This window comes from Pongo pygmaeus, chromosome 5 (assembly GCF_028885625.2).
Source record: "Pongo pygmaeus isolate AG05252 chromosome 5, NHGRI_mPonPyg2-v2.0_pri, whole genome shotgun sequence".
Lineage (NCBI taxonomy): Eukaryota > Metazoa > Chordata > Mammalia > Primates > Hominidae > Pongo > Pongo pygmaeus.
Window position 1 is genome coordinate 129,511,960 of NC_072378.2, and position 17,012 is coordinate 129,528,971.

Below are 17,012 nucleotides of genomic sequence, written 5' to 3' on the forward strand. Positions count from 1 at the left end.
AGTAAAATGAGCAAGAAAATTTTTGAAATTTGCACAGCAGAGATGATGCTGTTAATGTTCACTGAGGTAAATAATTTGTCCAAAGTTATATTTCTGTGAGATACTCAACTGAGACATAATCTCAGCTTTTTTCACTTCCATATTCTCTATTTTGGTTTTCATTTTGTTCTTAAGAAACAAATATTTTTAAAATGAAACATCTAGTTTCAGCAGTGCTGGCTAATGCTCAGAACTCCCTTCCCTTGTTTTCTTCAATGTCACCCTTCTATAAAAACCTCTGAATATCTGAATACGTTTTAAGAGCACCCCTTATAAAACACTTTTTGCATCGTTATAAGTTTCATTTTGCAGGTGCCAAAGTCACAAATATTTCACCTCATTCAGATATTCCAGGTAGTAATGCTGATATTTTTATGAGTCATTTCATCTGACAAAATTAATTTAAGAATAAATAACATTGAAATAGTAAGTAGCATGTATTTTGGACTTAACTCTTATTTTCCCTATTTCTATTCTTCCATGTTTTAATAGATTAATATATACTCATATGTATATATGTACATGCACACTCACATACACACATATAAGTATATATATATTTATTTTTCCTCATCTTATACAAGTGGAAACATACTATACACATTATAAGAGCACAGTATAATTTTTATGTAATATAATTTGAAGTTAATTCCATATTGGATAGTTTCTTCATTATATGTATAAGTATATGTAATATATCATATGTATCTATGATTGTGTATTTCATTGAATGAATGCACTCAAATGTGTTCAGCAATCAGCATAGAGGTTAAACATTGACTCTAGTACTAGACTGTGAAGGTTCAAATCCTGCTTTCACCACCTGTCATCTTTGTAACCTTGAACAAGTTATGTAAGTACTCAATTCTTCAATTCCCTCATCTTTAAAATCAATGTAACAGTTATAAGATTCTTACCACATATGGTTGTGTGTGTTGTTTTGAGAATTTAATGAATGAATGTATCCAAAGCCACATTGTAGAGTGCTTAGCACTTACAAAGCATAATGTCAGTGTTAGCTGTCATTTCCATCATCATTTTTAACATGTTTAATTGCAACCCCTATTGATGGATGTAAGGACATTTTCAATATTTTTTACTAGAAACGTTGTTATACATTGTTTTTCTGTTGTTGTTGTTGTTGTTGTTGTCGTTTGAGATGGATTCTCGCTCTATCACCCAGGCTGGAGTGCAGTGGTGCGATCTCGGCTCACTGCGACCTCCACCTCCCGGGTTCAAGTGATTCTCTGCCTCAGCCTCCCGAGTAGCTGGGATTACAGGTGCTTGCCACCACGCCCAGCTGATTTTTGTATTGTTAGTAGAGACAGCGTTTCACCATCTTGGCCAGGCTGGTCTTGAACTCCTGAACTCATGATTCACCCTTCTAAGTCTCCCAAAGTGCTGGGATTACAAGCATGTTTCAATGAATAGCCATGTGCCCAGCTGTTTCTCACATGCACCGTTATAAATGTGGGATAAATCTCTGAAGGTGAAACTGCTATGTCAAAGTAAATATGCATTTATAATTTTAACAGATATTGCCAAATTGAACCCATATATTCTAGACATGCTACCACCAATGCATGAGAGTACTTGTTTCCCTAAACCCCTCTCTAATAGAGTATATTATCAAACTTTTGGGTCTTTGGCAATCCAATGGGTGAAAAGTGACATTTTGGGCTGGGTGTGGTGGCTCACGCCTGTAATCTCACCACTTTGGGAGGCTGAGGCAGGCGAATCCCTGAGGCCATGGGTTCGAGACCAGCCTGGCCAACACGGTGAAACCCTGTGTTTACTAAAAATACCAAAAAACAAAAAAAAAAAAGCCAGGCATGGTGGTGCACACCTGTAATTCCAGCTACTTGGGAGGCTGAGGCATGAGAATCACTTAATTGCTTGAACCTGGGAGGCAGAGGTTGCAGTGAGCCAAGATAGTGCCATTGCACTCCAGCCTGGGCAACAGAGCGAGACTCCATCTCAAAAAAAAAAAAAAAAAAGGAAGAGAGACAATTATATTTTTTTCACACAAGCATTTAAAATCTAATTCAAAAATCTATTCTGAACTTACTGAATCCCAAGAATAATTAGGAGAGCAAAATAATGTTTAAATGAATTCTATCTGCCTGTTACTATAGAACATGAAGAATGGGTTCTGTGTTCCTCTTACGAATTTCTTTTTAAAACCCTTCAAAGTAGGTATTTTCATGCCCTTTTAGACATAACATAACTTATAATTCAGAGTTGAATTAATTTTCCCAAAGTCACCGTAAATATATAGACTACAATTAGAAAGTGGGTAAGTCTCATTCTTAAACACATACCTTTGCATTATAGTCACATGAAACCACTAAGCATGCATGTGTGTGTGTGTGTGTGTGTGTGAGAGAGAGAGAGAGAGAGAGAGAGAGAGAGAGAGAAAGCCCAAGAGTGAGAGTTTGTCTTGAGGAGAAGTGTTTAAAAGGAATACATAAATCAAGGATGCACTACAGTATCACCAAAGTAGCGGTGTGAAATTGAACAATTTAACCTCTTAGAGCCACGATTGCTCCATCTATACAACAGAATAATAATAATAAACCTATATTATACAATTTCTGGAGATTAAATGAGGATGAAGAGTACTTTTGAAATTCTAAAGTTCCATGAAAATGTTAGCTTTGATTACATATGGTTCAGCAATTTGGTCTCCTTATTTTTTGAGATCTACCTTTTTTTTTGTATTATCTGTAGCTTGCTAAAATAACGTACCAGATGTTTTTGTTTTCAAATTTTAAAAATCCAGATCATACTGATTTGTTGCAATGGTATAGTAGTCAGAGAATCTTGCTCTGGGCAGTTACAATATTTTGGAGATTGTTTTACATAATAGCAACAATAACAAGAGCAATGATAACTGCTAACTTGTCTACATTTACAAAATGTCAAACACTATTCTAGATTATTCAATTGAATCATCACAACAACCCTAGGAAGTAGTTACTGTTACATTGTTTTGATTTCCCTGATGGTGACTTGACACAAAGAGAGACTAAGTAATTCACTCCTGTCACACACAGCTAAAAAGTGGCAGAGCTGAGTGTTTTACCCCAGGTAGTCCAGTTCTAGAACTGTCCTCTTTTCCACTATGCTATACTATCTTCCTAATACTATCTGTACAAGAAATGTTCTCCTAATGAAATGTGTTGCTGTACCCTATGTAAGCTTTAGCTCTAAAATTGCAGAGCAGGAAGCAGGTGGATAAAGCTAATTGCTATTCTATTACCCTACAATAGAAATTGCAGTGGACTAACTCTAATATTTAAATAACCCACTGTTAATAAACTGGCATGGTACAATTGCATGTTTCCCAGTGAGATCAGATCTAGTCCAACATCTCAGCAGATATAGGAATTCCTTTTCTATCACCCCAGACAGGTGGATCTCTACTCATATATCTTCAGAGAAATGGATACCCTACCAAGCAGCACATTCCATTTTCAACAGCTCTAGATATTATTTTATTTATTTATTTTAGATGAAGTTCTGCTGTGTTGTCCAAGCTGGTCTCAAACCCCTGGGCTCAAGCAATCCTCCTGCCTCAGCCTCCCAAGTAGCTGGAATTATAGTTGTGTGCCGCCGCATCTAGCTCTAGTTCCAGATTTTAGAAGTTAATTCTTACACAGGGTTCTCTGGAGGGACAGGACTAATAGGATTGATGTATATATGAAGGGGAGTTTGTTAGGAGAATTGACTCACATGATCACAAGGTGAAGTCCCACAATAGGCCATCTGCAAGCTGAGTAGCAAGAAAGCCAGTTCGATTCCCAGAACCTCAAAAGTAGGGAAGCCAGTGGTGCAGCGTTCAGTCTGTGACCAAAGGCCCGAGAGCCCCTGGCAAATTACTGGTGTAAGTGCAAGGGTCCAAAAGCTGAAAAACTTGGAATCTGATGTTCGAGGGCAGGAAGCATCTGGCATAGGAGAAAGATGAAGACTAGAAGACTGTGCAATTCTAGACCTTCCATGTTCTTCTGCCTGCTTTATCCTAGCCAAGCTGGCAGCTGATTAAATGATGCCTACCCAGAATGAGGGTGGTTCTGTCTTTCCCAGCCCACTGACTCAAATATTAATCTCCTTTGGCAACACCCTCACAGACACACCCAGGTACAATACTTTGCATACTTCAATCCAATCAAGTAGACATTCAATATTAACCATCACATTCTCCAACACTTTCTCATACAGGTTCTATTTCTGCACTATGAACAGTGAGATTTTTTTCTGGTATACTTGATAGGCCTTCAAATGTTCCAAGAAAACAATCATGCTTTTCCTAAGTCTTCTCTTTTTAAATACTCCTATTACCTTTCCAAACCTTTTGTTCAGCTGTTGGGACCATCAACATCCTGGTCACACCTCTATGGATGAACTCTAATTTGTCAACTACCCTCTTAAATGGTGGTGTCATGAATTGATCACAGTGCTCTGGATGTGCTCTGACTAGCTATGACTGCTACTGGATCACCGCTTCCTTTAATCTATACACTACGTGTCTTCCTAATACAGAGAGTATGTTGTTTGCCTATATATCATAACAAATTGAAAATGCATTTATAACTTATAAAGTATATATTACTAGGTGCTAGAATTTACACTATTATCCTAATATACAGAAGCTGGGAAAAGTAATGCCATATAGTTGATTTATGTGTATAAATGTCTAAGTGACTTAAATATTGATTTTTCTCCTTCAACTGCAGATCAAACTTCCCAAACGCTAAAGCTTCCTTATTTTAAAACAAATGCATTTGTGGTTCACCAGTATGCAGTTCAGTGAGCTTTTTATAAGTAAGCTCAAATCACCGAAAAGCTCAAATAGATACATCTCCTTTAGCCTATTTTTAGGACTGATAAAGCTAAGAACAGAGAAACCAATAAAGACATATTTTAATGACGGCAAGGTATCTCATGGGGTAGTACAAATTTATCCCAGTTTTTTATGCGTTCTCTATGTGTAACACATTGAAGTGATATATGGTGTTGCATGTGATTAAAATTCAGCAGATACTTATGCAAGATCTACTATCTATAAGTTGCTTATGCAAAATTCCGTAGGGAAACATTAAGACGTGAATAAAATCTGAATTGGGCGATCACTATGATCTCTCCCCAAAACATGGGATTTTCAAGTGCATTTAGAATTATGAAATAAACCACTAGGTTTTTAGTGTGAAATGTTTACAGCATTTTAATTTTGAAAACTATACTTATTAAAACAGTATGACACCATTTATTGAATACATGTTATGTGCTAGGTACCAAGTGAGGACTTTTATGTTTATTTTCTCATTTCATCCTAAGAACAAACTTCTGAGGTAGGTGTGATTCGTCTCATTTTAGTGAAAATTTACTGATGCTCTGAAAGCAAAATTAACTTTCCCAAGGGCCTTGTAGTGCTTAAAGGCAGAATCAAAATCCACAACCAGCTCTGGAAAATCTCCAGAAATGAGCTTAATTTTTTGTGTGATTTATATATGACTCCAATATTAACAGACATGTCAAACAAGTAACACAACCCTTTACCTGTTTATTTTGGAAGAAGACACTTACAATGTATTTTATTACCCTGTTGATTCTCCTCTGGAGTGTGACTTAGTATCCACTGCACCTTTGGGATTCTTATCTTCTAAAATTCACAACCACTTTCTACTGCTGTAATAAGGAATCACCTGCAGAGTTCACGAATGAGGGAAGAGTGAAAAGGGAATAGTGGCAGATCAAAACCACTTAGCATCACATCAAAATAGTATTCCAAGGCTGGTGTTCTGGCTTCTGCTTTTGTGGCAAATACATTGTCTGCTATTTCAAAATGCCCTCCATCTGAATAATGTAACCTGAAATTCATTCCACTCATATTTAGCACTTTAGGCCATATCCAGGGTTGTGGAAGATGTAAGTAAGCAATGAAGATTGCCTACAAGGCAAGATGAGAACTCTGTTTTCTATACTTTCTATTGTTCCTCCCTTTGCAACAGAAGTAGAAAGGGCCATACCATAGCCATCTACTGTCCAACGTCATGAATATCCTTAAAGACAAAATCTTTAAGCAGTAAGTGAAAGGTTAACAACAATTCTCATTTAAAAAGAAAATTGCATTGCTGATATCTCTTCATTACAGCATTCCCATAAATTTTCCACAAGGATTATACATTTTCTTTTTATTCACTTGTTATCTATTTGACAATAGTAAGCCTGTTTCTCTTTAGCTTAAAGGAACTTGGATTAAAATTTTTTCTGCTATTTTAGTCAGCATTGATGTTGTATATTATGAGCGTGTGGTTTTTTGTTTTCTTGACAGAGACCTTGAAAAAATTTTGAACCCTAGTCAATAAGAAATCTTATGTATTAATATAAGTATTATATTATACTTATGTATATATAAATGAAATATAATACATATTTCATTTCATATTTCATATTTCATATTTCAAATGAAATATAATACATATTTCATTTATATATACATGATATATATACATGTATATATACATGATATATATACATGTATATATACATGATAAATATACATGTATATATAGATGATAAATATGTATATGTATATATAAATGATATATACATATCATTTATATACATATATACATGATATATACATATACATACATATATGTATATATACATGATATGTATATATAAATGAAATATGTATATATAAATGAAATATATGTATATAAATATACATGTATATTTATATAAATGTATATATAAATGAAATATGTATATATAAATGAAATATGTATTAATATAAAACCATAACTTATGGTTTATTTGATTAGATCAATGTTTAATTATGGATAGCATGTATTTTTTGCACTGAATATTTACACACAAATTAATCTAGCCCATAGTAAGAGTGCTAATGGAATGTTTCATCCAAACATGTTAGTAAATGGAAAACAAACAGCTGTTGCAAAGACCCTGTTTTTGGGTCTGGGCCTAATAGCACAAAGCGCTTCAGAGAATTTCACCACTACCATTTACTCATATCTGTTGAGATTGTACTATTTCAACTCAAGATTTGATCAGTGTATGTCATAAAGTAACAAGTAGTACTCTAAGTCAGAAAACTTAAAGGAAACATTAAATACTCATTTCCTATATGGAATGTTGCCTTTCTAAGCACATCATCTTCTTCTATGTGATGTTTTGCAGATCTATTCATAAGAGATTTATATTTTCAACTGTGCCCAAATGGATCTGTGTTGGGGAAAGATATGTGAAATAAGAAAATTTAAAAAAGCTAATCCATTTGTTTTAAAATTTTGTCTGCCTACCACATTTTGTTGGACTTCTTGTTATATGAGAACTCCTAATTCTCTGGTTTTCAATTGCAGCCAAAAGCATTCTTACCTGATCAAACTCTTCAAATTCTATTTACTTTGAATTATAACTGAGTACATGGAAAGTATAATTGGGCCTTACTTTGTTACACAGCAGACAAAACATATGCTCAAGATAGGTCAGTGCTATTCAAGTGAATAAACATTTTAACAAAAACTTGTATGAGAAATTCATGTTGGCCTCTCATTCCTCTCTACATGTCTTTCACAGTTATTCTTTTTCCCTCTGCCAATCAAAACACTATAATGAATATCTCTTGGCCTTAACAATAAGAAACATTGTATATGAATATTGACTAGGCTGTATTTTATGAGAATGTAGAGTTATATGAAATGTGGGAAGAAAAAATATGAGTGAGTAATCCTGTGGGCAGTGGAAGGGCTGAGCTTCTAGGACACTGATAAGCAATCAGTGTTAGTTACACATGAGGCAGTATCTCTGGTGGTCTGTTCCAGGACTATGTCCTTGACCCTGTCACATTCATACTTTTCATCACTACTTTTTATACTTCTGCAGTTTAGGTCACCCAATACAGATTATCTTATCAGGTTAAACTGATTATAGTGGTCACGTTGAAAAAGAAAAAAAAAAAATCCCAAATTCAGGACTTTTCCCAACCAGTTCTAATTACTGCACGTGTAAAAGGACATAGTTATTGTGAAAAGAAATGCTATCAAAACAGTCTAATGGCTACAAGAAGAAAAAGAAAAGAAGAAGAAGAAGGAGGAAGAGGAGAAGGAGATGAAGAAGAAAGCTAAGGAGAAGATGGGTAACAGGAAAAAAAAAAGAGGGCAGGAAAAGCAGATAGGAAGGAAAAAAAAGGAGGAAGAGAGAAATGAATGCAGGCAGGCAGGATGTTTTCCTCGAGGTTTCTTATTTATATCCCCTGGACTGCATAACTCAGTTTATTCCTTTCTAAACCAACTTTTCTAGAATGTTTTGTCTCTGTTTGACACCTAAAACTCTGGTTCCTTTTCTATGCATTAAGGATGATGTAACTTTAAAACCTCTCATGTAAATTCTGCCTGTTCTCTAATTCTACAATCCTCTTGTTCATGTTCTATTCTAATAACTATCGAGCTTTTAAAGAAGAGAAATCTGTTCTTAACTCAAATTTATACATACACTGAAGGAAATAACAAAACCTTGAAGTAAAACACTGTTTCTATGATAAAAGAGAGCTCTACAAATAGATGCATGAATAAACACTTTTATGGGAGGGATACCTTTTCAGAGTTGAAGGCTCGGGGGCTTTGGGATCTAAGAAGATGAATCGCTTGCCCTGTTTGTGATCCTAAATGGAAATTGACAGATATGTTTAATTTATCTTGCTCAGTATTATAAAGCCTTTTTCTCATTTGATTTTTGTGTATCCCTCCTGAAATATTTGCTCTGGTAAGCAAAAGCAAATATTAGGTTTTACACCCCATTTAGTGAAATAACAGTGATGATAATCTGACATCAGAGAACCAAATGTTCCAGGCTTATTTCATGAAAAGGATTTCCTCTCCAGATACATTGTCCTCAATAGGTTATCCCATCCTTCATTCCTCAATTCATATTTCTTGAGATTGAGAGGGAAAAAAAAAGAGGCCGGACCACAAGTAGCCTACTGCTAAATTCTTTTATGAAGCTTAGTTTTATGAATTACCTTTTAGCCTTCTCCAGTCATGTGGGAAAACTTTCCTGCCTCATTAAATATTAAATGCAATGTGCACCATGCACACTGTATTGTTATTTGTGACATTAGGTTATATATTGCATGGTAACTATAATATTACTTGCAAACAAGCTGGTTTTTCCCCCGAAGGTAGAATTAAAACAGGTACTCATGGGAAACAGCTACTTGCGTTGTTCTTTTCTTAATGGGGTGAAGCTGAAGAACAGGAAAGTGAATGGCTTAGCCCAGAACCATCTCTGGGAATGGAGGTAAATTTTTTCCTGCAGTGCTTTCTCAATTTGATATCTGAATCTCCCTGAAGAGAATTTGCCTTAGTAGATATGGAGAAAGAGGGTAAAGGCCAAGCCTTTGGAGACACTTATGAAATGGAATGAACTGCTCTCACTAAATTCACTTTCCCTTTGTATTGAAAAGACATATAATTTTCATCTCTAGTAAATATGGTCTAATCCATCCAGTAATGTAAGAATTGCCTCAAAGTGAACTAAAATTACACTTATTCCTACCTGTGGAAAACCATATTTCTCTAGCCAATAGAACAATGACAGCTTAGTTCCTAAATAGCAGGAGAAAATGAAATGTTCTATTGGCTGAACACACAGTGCTCTGTAAAATCAGAGAAATCAATATTGTCCCCAAAATGAACTAATTTGAAAGTCTCAAAGATGTTCAATTTTATGAAAGACTCATAAAATTAATAAATGAGTCTGCAAAGTCCAAAAATGTGGAAAATTACAGTTATTTACAGTACATATAACTTACCAAGACCACTTATATTTTGTTAGAATTTTTCAATGAATGTTAATGGATGAATTTTTTTTATACAGAGTTCTCCCTGTTTGGAATCTTTTAGTTCCCTTATTTACTGTGGTTGCCACTGACTCCGCATCAGGCTTTGGAAATATCACTAAAAAACTTTTTTTCTTTAGTCTTCTTACTAGTCAAACATCAGCTAAGCAAACAAAGAAAATAAGCATTTGAATGGTCAGAGAGCTATAAGAATGAGAATTCTGGCAGGAAAATTCATTTTTAAAAAATCTAAGTAACAGAATGGATAAATATAAAAAGAGGCTAGATCAGACATACCCAAACGTTCTCAGTTCAGAATGTTCATAGCGTATTCATAATTTTTTCATAGCGCCTCCTTGACCAACAGAAATAAGCCACAGTTCTATTTCTTAAGTAGTTAGTGCCAAACAACTTAATAAATATTCATGTTTTAACAACCTAGCAATTGTTTAAAAAGAAAATGAACAGAAAATAATAATTTTTTTCTTAAATAACCAGAATTACTTACTGATGTGATGTGGTAACTTTGGGGTAGTATATACCTTCTCAAACTTGAGTATCAGATTGGATAATGCTATCCTTATTTCCTTTTCCACATTGACTTTTGTGCAGTTCTTGCTTTTAATTACAGTCTACTCTGAAAACCTTTCTTAATAAAGATATAAAGTGGCCTAAAGTACAAGTAAGCAAAAACGTGGCTCAAAATGTTGAGAACATTCTTTTTTTTTCACTTTATTATTATTATTATTATTATTATTATTATTATTATTATACTTTAAGTTTTAGGGTACATGTGCACAATGTGCAGGTTAGTTACATATGTATACATGTGCCATGCTGGTGTGCTGCACCTATTAACTCGTCATTTAGCATTAGGTATGTCTCCTAATGCTATCCCTCCCCCCTTCCCCACCCCACAACAGTCCCCAGAGTGTGATGTTCCCCTTCCTGTGTCCATGTGTTCTCAGTGTTCAATTCCCATCTATGAGTGAGAACATGCAGTGTTTGGTTTTTTGTGCTTGCGATAGTTTACTGAGAATGATGATTTCCAATTTCATCCATGTCCCTACAAAGGACATGAACTCATCATTTTTTATGGCTGCATAGTATTCCATGGTGTATATGTGCCACATTTTCTTAATCCAGTCTATCATTGTTGGACATTTGGGTTGGTTCCAAGTCTTTGCTATTGTGAATAGGTGAATAGTGCCGCAATAAACATAAGCATGCATGTGTCTTCATAGCAGCATGATTTATAGTCCTTTGGGTATATCTGTTGGGCACTGCAATAACTAATTCAAGGTGGTTCACAAGTTGAAATCTTAGAACATGCTATATTCCATTTAAGAATGTTCTCTGGCAATTCCTCACCAGAGAACATTCTTAAATGGAATATAGCATGTTCTAAGATTTCAACTTGTGAACCACCTTGAATTAGTTATTGCAGTGCCCAACAGATATTTTAGTATTGCTGTGTTTCCTTCAAATGTTTACAATATTCCACTGTGCCTTTGTGAGTTCACTGCAGCACCCTGGGGCACCTCTACACACAGTTTGTGAACACGGGGGTAGATAGATCCTAGAGGCATTGAAACTACACAGAAACTTGAATGATGTTAGGGATCCCAGAGCCACTGGGGAATCCTCATTAGGGAAGTGCAACAACATATGTAATAGCTCATTAAACTTTCCCTATCAAAAAAACTGAAGTCAGAGAGATGAATTCAGATACTTGATGAGAACCTACTTGGTGTGATATGGCATTGGGAAAGGAAAGTTAGACTAGAAATATTTCAAGAGGATAGATTGAAGGACTAATCTGATATAAACAATAAAGTTAATAAAATAAGACGCACTTATGAGTTTTCTAATTTAAAATAGAGAAATAAAGCATTTGGTTTGACCCAATTATGGAGGTTGAGAAAATGATCAAGTTTGGCTCCCAGAAAGATCTAGATAATGAGATTAACTTAGGGTATGTTGAGTGTTTGAGACATTATTGGAAAGTAATTCAGTATAAGACTGTTATGGGCTAGATTGCATTCCGTCAGAAGTCATATGTTGAAGTATTAATCTTCAATACCTCCAAATATGACTCTGTTCGGAGATAGGATCTTTTAAGAGGTAATTCAGTTAAAATGACGTCATTAGGGTGGGCCCTGATCCAATATGACTGGTGTTCTTATAACAAGACACAATTAGAGCACAGACACACTCAGAGGGAAGACCCTGTGAAGAAACAGAGAAGGCAGCCATCCATGAGCTAAGGTGGGAGGCCTCAAAAGAAACCAACTCTGCTGACAACTTGATCTTGGACTTCGAGCTTCTAGTACTGTGAGAAAATAAATTTCTGTTGTTTAAGTCACTTCATCTCTGGTACTTTTTTATAGAAGCCAGAGAAAATTAACAGAGAAACACAGGACCGGCCAGAAGGTATAGATTGGTGGACCGGGTATAAATGTAGAAGTTAATCTATGAGAATGGAATCCATATGAAATGATAATCAAAAGAGAGTGAGAAAGGTCTTAGAGATATCAATTGCTGAGTGGAGAATAAGAAAAAAAAGTGTCTATAAGTGAGACAGAGGTATGACCAGGGCGGGGGAAGGAGTACCAGGAAAATTCAGTGTAATGAAAGACAAGGGAGTCAAGAATCATAAGAATCATCTATCATATAAAGATCAAGAATAAAACTCAACCAAAGGGCCACTAGTGGTTGCTACACAGAATTTATAAATGACCTTTCAAGATGCACTTCTAATGGAGTAACAAAGGTAGTCAATAGGATACAGAAGATAAAATTAGAAAACATGGATGTATGGGAATACAGAAACTGAGTGTAATGCCCCATATCTCTAAGTTTGATAGTGAAACTAATAAATAACCATAGATAAGAGCTAGAGGAAACAATAAAGATTGGCAGCCCTGTGCACATTGGATTTGAAGGAGAGAGTAAATGTTAGGATACTGAAGGGATTCTAAGAGAGTGCAGAAGCGAGGGCAAGGAGGCACCAAACAAAGGTGGCATCTGGAACATGGAGGAGTGGGCAGATGGAGAAGAGGCAGAGAATTCTTCATCTAAAGCAAGAGGAAAGGGCAACGTATACTCAGAATATTCTCAAAGGTTTTTCCCTGAATAATAGCATCCTTCAGAAAAGAAGTCTTGTAACTGACTCATTGCAAAGTCTCTTACGCAGTGGTATGTACTCTTTGGAGAAGACACAACTGGAAACAACACCAGGAAAAGCTTGATTTTACAGCTTATGGAAAGATTGCAGAGTTGAAGGAAAAATAGAAGGAAAGAAATTTTAAAAACAATAAGTTAATATTCCTAGGGGTACATCCTCTAAATTGCAGAGTGATATCTTAAGCAATCCTTTTAAGAATTACTTAAGTGCCTGAGCATGGTGGCTCACACCTGTAATCCCAGCACTTTGGGAGACGGAGGCAAGTAGATTGCTTGAGGTTAGGAGTTCAAGACCAGCCTGGCCAACATGGCAAAATCCCATCTCTACAAAAAATACAAAAAATTATCCAGTCATGATGGCACACACCTGTAGTCCCAGATACTCGGGAGGCTGAGGCACAAGAACTGCTTAAGCCTGGGAGGAGGAGGTTGCAGTGAGCTAAGATTGTGCCACTCCACGTCAGCCTGAATGACAGAGCAAGACTCTAGGTCAAAAAATAAAGAAAGAAAGAATTACTTAAGTAAGTACTTGACTAACTGGTTATATAAATGTGATCATAAATGCATACCTTTAGGGTAAATGAAAAAGACATTGATTCTAATACTGTGTAAATGGGTACTTGTGGCTTGGGAAAAAAACATCTAGTAACAGTATCCTGAAAATTTTTTAAATGGTCTGTGTTTCACACAACTTAAATGGAAGTAAAACAGCTTCACTCATGACAATTTTCAGGCAATTCAAAATACGTTGTAATAATGGCAAACATGAGTATCAGAGATACACAAAAGAGTTTAGAAAAAAATCATTTTATGAAATATGAGCTAAAACAATGTTTTACTATTATCACTATTATTATTAGCCCTCAGCAGAATAGGGTAAATTATTTCTATTCCTTAGTTCATGTTTTATGTTATCGCTGACCTGCATGAGGAGCCCCTATTTTTCTGCGTATTTATTTGTTCCTCTTTCCCCCTTTCCCACCTCTAATTCCTCTCTCATAGTATTTTAGTTTATGTCAGGAATCCCCAACTCCCGGGCTATACAGGTCTGTGGCCTGTTAAGAATTGGGCCGCACAACAGGAGGTAAGCATCCGGCAAGTGAGCATCACTGCGTGAGCTCTACCCACTGTCAGATCAGCGGCGGTGTTAGATTCTCAACAGGAGCAGGAACCTTATTGTGAACTGTGCATGCGAGGGATCTAGGTTGCACGCTTCTTATGAGAATCTAATGCCTGATGATCTGATGTGGAACAGTTTTATCCCAAAACCCCTCCTCTATGTCCATGGAAAAATTGTCTTCCACAAAACCAATCCCTGATGCCAAAAAGGTGGGAACTGCTGCAAGTTTCCATTATATGTGACTTTATTATAAATAGGTATGAAAAACACATTAGCAAATCAAATATCATAGGTGATCTTTTTCTACTTCATCTATAGTCTTAACAGCTTTGGCATTCAAATTACACACACTTTGACTCTTTTTATTGACAAAATGGAAAATTATCCTTAATTCAAAATGTATTTTATTTGAGCATATGTGGTGATTTCATATATTAAGTTGATATTTTTCTTTCCTTTTTAGAGAAGCCATATTCAAGAAAAATAGCATGTAATTCAAATTTTAAATAATCAAAATAGATTTGGAAGCTCAAAATTTTGGAACGTTATAGGCCTATGTCCCAATATTCTTCCCAAACCTCCTTTCAAATGTATTTATTAATTTAGAAAATTCTAAATAGTTCAGTCCTTTTTTGAAATATATACAACATAAAACTTTTTTTTCTCCTGCCTTTCTAGAATCCTTTTATTGAGAAAATGTGTAGCCGATCTGAAGAAGCATGCTATGTGAAATTTTGAATGTTTATCTTAATAGAACCTAAAATCTTCCACATAGGTTCACCCCTCATTACTCACAATAATGCCAAGTGCTGTAGTCCAGGCAGATATTTATTATTTTATATGTGAAAAGACATTTGAATAAGGCCATTTCTCAGTGGATTAGGGGAATCAGAGTTTTCTGAATTTAAATTCCTTATAGAACCCCATGTAATGAGCTCTTAGAAGACATTGCAGAGCTGCAATTTAAAATCCTGTTTAATCAGCTGTAGCGAGCTATGTGCCATTCTCTGTGGAACACTAAGAGGAATCAGGGTTCCTCCTCCTCCATTCAGTACACTCCCAACCAGGAATTGCTTTCTGGTCAGGGTCAGCCGTGAAAGGCCATAGAGAGCCAACCCTGCGAAGCCAAGTCTCCGCATGTCAGCACAGAGCAAGCAACAGAATACAGATCATCAGCTTTGTTTTATGAATGTCTCTATTTACAGTGCTGGAGTGGAATTTTAAAAAAAGGATTGCAGCATTTGCATTGAATCTGTCACTCACAACTTCAATTTTGATTCCTGTCCTATAAATGATCTTGCTTTCCTATTTTTTTCTTAATTTCTACATGGTGACTGTCAATGTCAAAAAATGTAAACCTCAAGTGTACATTGCATGGGGCTTGGCATGTATATTAGAAGGAAAGAAGTTTGCTTAATGAAAAGAGGATAATATTTATTCAAACTAAGCCTATTAAATTGCACAGAGGAAAGTATACTTTCTTTGGCTGTTTTGTTTGAATTTTAATATAAAATAAAATTTGCTGCTAACCTTTTGTTTTTCTTTGACCAATAACATTTCTCAGCTTAGTGTATGGGCTATGTAAAGTGCCTGTCAAATGGAGGGATGTCTTTGTTGAAAGAATCCAGACTCACAGTAAGTGAGTGACTTTCTGGTCAGATGGGTAGAACTCTCCCAATTTTGACAAAGATTGTTCTCTGTTTGGGATTTGTAAAGCTCAAACTATAGACTAAGAAGATGACAGGAGGATCTGATGTTTGGCTTCATGGAACTTAACCTATTTCAGCAAGCCTGCATACTGGGGAAAAGAATACATACATTTATGTTTATGTCAGGCTTGCAGTTGATAGGTAAGGTTCGTAAAAGGTTACTCCTAAATAAATGCCTATCATTCCCACTTTGTACTCCAGTGATTTCTCCTTCTTGCAAATACTGCCCTATAGAACAATAAAATTCTTATACAACAATAAGTAAAATATAATTTAATAGCCCATCTCCTATCCTGTAATGATTATGCATCTTCTGTCTTGTAGCTCCCAGCAGTAGGAGGACAGTTGACATTTACCATATCATATGACGTTGAAGAAGAGGAAGAAGATACAGAACGTGTTCTCCAGCTTATGATTATCTTAGAGGTAGAGTACTAAGAGCATGTTCACCTGTGTTACTTCCTGATGTTACTTGAGGTTACCAGTACTGTATTTTTTACCTGCCTGGTTTGACAATGACTTACATGACTACTAAAAAAAATATACCTTAGGAGTTTTTTATGCCACTCTTACGTTTCACTCTGAGACATATCTAGAAGATTGAGTATATTTGTTGGGTTTGAGTGATAAAGGAGAACTTTAGACCAGACTTGAAATTAAATTTCAAACATAAGGACCATATTTCCAAAATATAAATATTATGAAAGTGTTTAGGTACATGCTAATTTACATGGTTGTGTTTTTCCCATTTTCTCTTCCTTCCAGATGGATTTTATTGTCTACTTCCTTGTTTATATTAGATAAAATAAAATGAAACAGGAAACTTGTTTATTTAGCTATAGTTACATCTTGACTTCAGAATCCTGTTTTAGGTAAGAAAGGTACAGGAGAAACTGCGTTCAAGATTTGAAGGGCCATAGGCAATTTCAAAATGCTCGAAGCCTGAAGTTTCCTTAGAGGCTCTCTGCCACCCTTCCTTATCATATCCATTCTTTCCAATAATGTATCCCCTCCCGTTGACACTGATACATATTCAGAGGCACACACATGCATGCATGTTCATTATTCCAAATGGGTAGATGTTAATTTAGCA

General features: G+C 35.5%; 1 protein-coding gene across 2 annotated transcripts in view; it reads left to right on the forward strand.

Annotated features, from left to right (window-relative positions):
* LAMA2 (laminin subunit alpha 2) overlaps positions 1-17,012 on the forward strand; it is a 648,749-nt gene that overhangs the window by 357,191 nt on the left and 274,546 nt on the right. For both annotated transcript variants that reach the window (XM_054490395.2, XM_054490396.2), the window contains exon 13: positions 16,244-16,345. In XM_054490395.2, the coding sequence (XP_054346370.2) occupies positions 16,244-16,345 (102 nt within the window). The remainder of the gene's footprint in view (positions 1-16,243; positions 16,346-17,012) is intronic.